A 3,540-nucleotide genomic window follows, 5' to 3' on the forward strand; every position below is an offset into this window, starting at 1 on the left:
TCTCCGGGCCCGGGCCCCCCGCCTGCTCCTCGGGGTGTGCGGAGTCGAGCCCGCGGCCCAGGGCGGGCAGGTCAGACACCCCCTCGTGCCCCCAGTCCGAGTGAGCGTCCACGGGGTTGAGAGGGTCCTCGGGCAGGGAGGTGACAGAGCCCTGGGAGCTGCACCGGCGGATCAGCATGGCCTGCCGGGACAGTTTCATGTCCTCCTCCGCAGACATGGGGGCCTCGGGCCCCGGCTGCATCCCCACAGCCCCGCCATGGCCCCTCTCCACCTCCCGACCTTCCCGTTCCTCCTCCTCCGACATGGAGGCGTAGGAGACCAGGGATTCGTTTCGCAGGGACGGGGAGATGGCTGACACGTCTGGAGTCCGCAGCTCTGGTCCTGACTCGGCTGGAAGAGAAGAGAAACCCTCTGGTGAGCCTCAGCACTGCCCTAGTAGTCCCCAGGCCCTTCCCAACACATGGATCCCAGCAGATCTCCATCCTGACCCCACTGCCAGTGAATCTCCAACCAGACACCACTCCCAGTGGATCTCCATCCTGACCTAGAAGATCTCCATCCAGACCCAGAGGATCTCCATTCAGACCCCACTCTCAGCAGACCTCCATTCAGATCCTGAGAATCTCCGTTCTTACTCCAAAGCCAGCAGATCTCCATCCAGTCCTGTTCCCAGAAGATCTCCACCCAGACCCTGCTCCCATCCAGACCCAGAGGATCTCCATCCCGACCCCACTTCCAGCAGATCTCCATCCTAACCCCACTGCCCGTGGATCTCCATCCAGACCCTGCGCTTCCCAACAGATCTCCACCCAGACCCAGTGGAACTCCATGAGGACCCAGAGGATCTCCATCCAGACCCAGCAGACCTCCACCCAGATGCCTTTCCCAGCAGAGTCTCTAGCCCCATCTCCACCGTACCTGAGCTGCTCTGCCCCTCGCCGCGGCTGTAGTCGCAGACGCCGGAGGGGTCGGGGCTCTGTCCTGCCAGCCGGGGCACGGCCGAGCCCTCCACGTCAGGCAGGGCCGAGGGCTGCCCGTTGGTGTCGATGTAGATGCTGGGGTGGCTCACGCCAGGCTGCAGGTGCATGAAGGGCTGCTTGGTAGCACCGGGGAAGAACAGATCTGCAGGACACAGCGGATCCGGCCTCAGCCGAAGGCAGCTCACATCCCCCTGCCGAAGGGCAGAGGGGCATCCCCGGGAGAGGGGTGACAGGGGAGCGACACTGCGGGGGACACAGAGTGGCACCGAGGCACAGATCCTCCTCCTGCAAGGATAGCTCTTGCCCTCACCTCCCCCAGCACTATCCTGAACCCTGAGGGGGATGATATCCCCTAATACCATAGAATCAGATCATGGGATCATGGCATCATGGAATAACCTCAGTTGGGAGAGACCCACAAGGATCATCCAAGTCCAACTACTGGCCCTGCACAGGACACCCCAACAATCCCACCATGTGTCTGAGAGCATTGTCTAAATGCTCCTTGAGCTCTGTCAGGCTTGGGGCTGTGACCACTGCCCTGGGGAGCTGTTCCAGTGCCCAATTACCCTTGGTGGGAAGAACTTTTTCCTAATATCTAGCCTAAACCTCTGCGACAGCTTCACACCATTCCATAGGATTTCCTTCAGCTCAGAGACCCCTTACTTGGTACATGATGGGCATCTGGTCAGAGACACCCAAGCCTGGACTGCGTGGACCAAGCCCTGTGATGCCTCTGGTGAAACTGGAGGAGCTACGCTGGGATCAAAGAGCATCAAATTAAAGAAAGGAGAAAAAAAGAACAAAAAAGACCTGCTCCCACAAATTTGGAGTGTTCCTGTCAATCCCACTGATCTGGCACAGGTTTTTCAGAGAAAGTGTGGCTGCCCCATCCCTGGAATGTTCAAGACCAGGATGGACAGGGTTTGGAGCAACCTGGGCTAGTGGAAGGTGTACCTGCCTATGGCAGGGGGTTGGAACTAAATGAGCTTTAAGGTCCCTTCCAACCCAAATCATTCCATGACTTCTGTGATTTTCTGATCCCAGGTGATTTTCACAGTGGATTGCTAATCCCAGTGCATGCAGTTCCCAACCCCAGTGGTCTGGTACTGGGGTACGACAGGACCACAGCTCTGCCGGATGCTGTCATCCCAACACAAACCACAGTGTCCTTCCACAGTCTGTGTACCAGCATGGAATGCCCATGCTTGGGGAGATCATGGACAGATGTCCCTCAGAGAGTGCAGCGGGAACAATGCTCCAATCATCCTCTCCCCACGACTGACCTGGGTCCAGGATGATTTCAGGCTCTGAGTCGTGGCTGGGCCAAAAAAAAATCGTGGCTGGCCTGCAGGAAGGCGGAAGCCACCATCTTCTCCAGGGGCGTGAGGCGTGGCTTGTGGAGTGGCCCACCGGCACGGTTCATGGGCAGGTGCTTCTTGGAGGTGATCTTCTTCTTGACGTCCAATCGCAGGTCGCGCCACTTGTGCTTGAGGTCGTCGATGGAGCGCTCGGTGTAGCCCAGGAAGTTGACGCGGCTTTGGATTTGTGTCCAGAGCTGCTTCCGCCGCACCGGGTGAGCCCGCAGGGCCTCGGACCCGTACAGGGCGCTGAAATGCCGGACCACATTCCAGACCAGCGTCTCAGTCTCGTCATTGGAGAAGTTGGCCTTCCTCTTCCGGCCAGACGCTGGCATCGCCTGCGAGGCTGCGGCAGAGGTGGAAGGGGCACAATTGAACCTCAGTCCCCACTCCTCTCTGTCAGCTCCTGGGGGGAACATGGGGCTGCGGGAGCCCGAGGGAGCCGCGGAGGAGGGAGCCGAAGCAAGAGCCCCGGAGGCTTCCATGGCAGGGGAGGCTTGGGCCGGGGAGGATCTAAAGAGCCGCTTCGGCACAGCACGCGGCACGGGCGCACCGCATCCCCTCGCCCCGGCTCGAGAGCACCTGGGAGGGGAGAAAAGGAAAGGGCAGCGGTGGGTGGTGGCAGTTTGGGGTGACAGCGAGGCCCCCCGGCTCTCTCCAACCAGAGGCACCCAGGAGCCCCCAGACAGCTACCATGGGGGTCATGGAGAGGGACATGGCCACAATGCATGCATTGGGACTATGGTGAGGGGTCACGGTGAGTGCCTGAGCCACAGCATGCGCTGCGGGGCCATGGCAGGTGCCTCAGAGGGTGCCAAGGAGCACCTCGGGGCCAGGCCGAGGGTGATGCGGAGGGCCTCAAGGCCATGGCAGGGTCTCATAGCAATGTTGACCACAACGGAAAAAGCCTTGGACATGATGAGTACTTCAGATTCCAAGCAAGGGCTTTGGGGCCACAGCACAGACCTTGGCCCTAGGACAGGTCTAGAGGTCATGCAAATGCCTTGGCCATGGTGAAGACCTTGGCCAAGACATAGGCCAAGCACCTCAGATTCCTGGTAAGGACCTTGGGGCCATGGTGAAGCCCACGGCCATGGCAAGTGCCTCAAGGCCATGGTAAACCCATTACAGAAGGCTGTGGCCACAGTGAACAGCTCAAGCCCCCTCTGAGGAGTTTGGGACTGTGGCGAAGCCATGGC

At 59.9% G+C, this 3,540-nt stretch overlaps 1 protein-coding gene across 1 annotated transcript; it reads right to left on the reverse strand.

Moving 5' to 3' along the window:
• Positions 1-2,261: 2,261 nt before the first annotated feature.
• On the reverse strand, positions 2,262-2,907 carry LOC103808554 (t-SNARE domain-containing protein 1-like). The gene has a single exon (XM_009081345.1). It carries the CDS (start codon positions 2,824-2,826, stop codon positions 2,284-2,286), a length of 543 nt encoding a protein of 180 aa, XP_009079593.1. The 5' UTR covers positions 2,827-2,907; the 3' UTR covers positions 2,262-2,283.
• Between the last annotated feature and the right edge of the window lie 633 nt (positions 2,908-3,540).

Source organism: Acanthisitta chloris, unplaced genomic scaffold (genome assembly GCF_000695815.1).
Source record: "Acanthisitta chloris isolate BGI_N310 unplaced genomic scaffold, ASM69581v1 scaffold36028, whole genome shotgun sequence".
Taxonomy (NCBI): Eukaryota; Metazoa; Chordata; class Aves; order Passeriformes; family Acanthisittidae; genus Acanthisitta; species Acanthisitta chloris.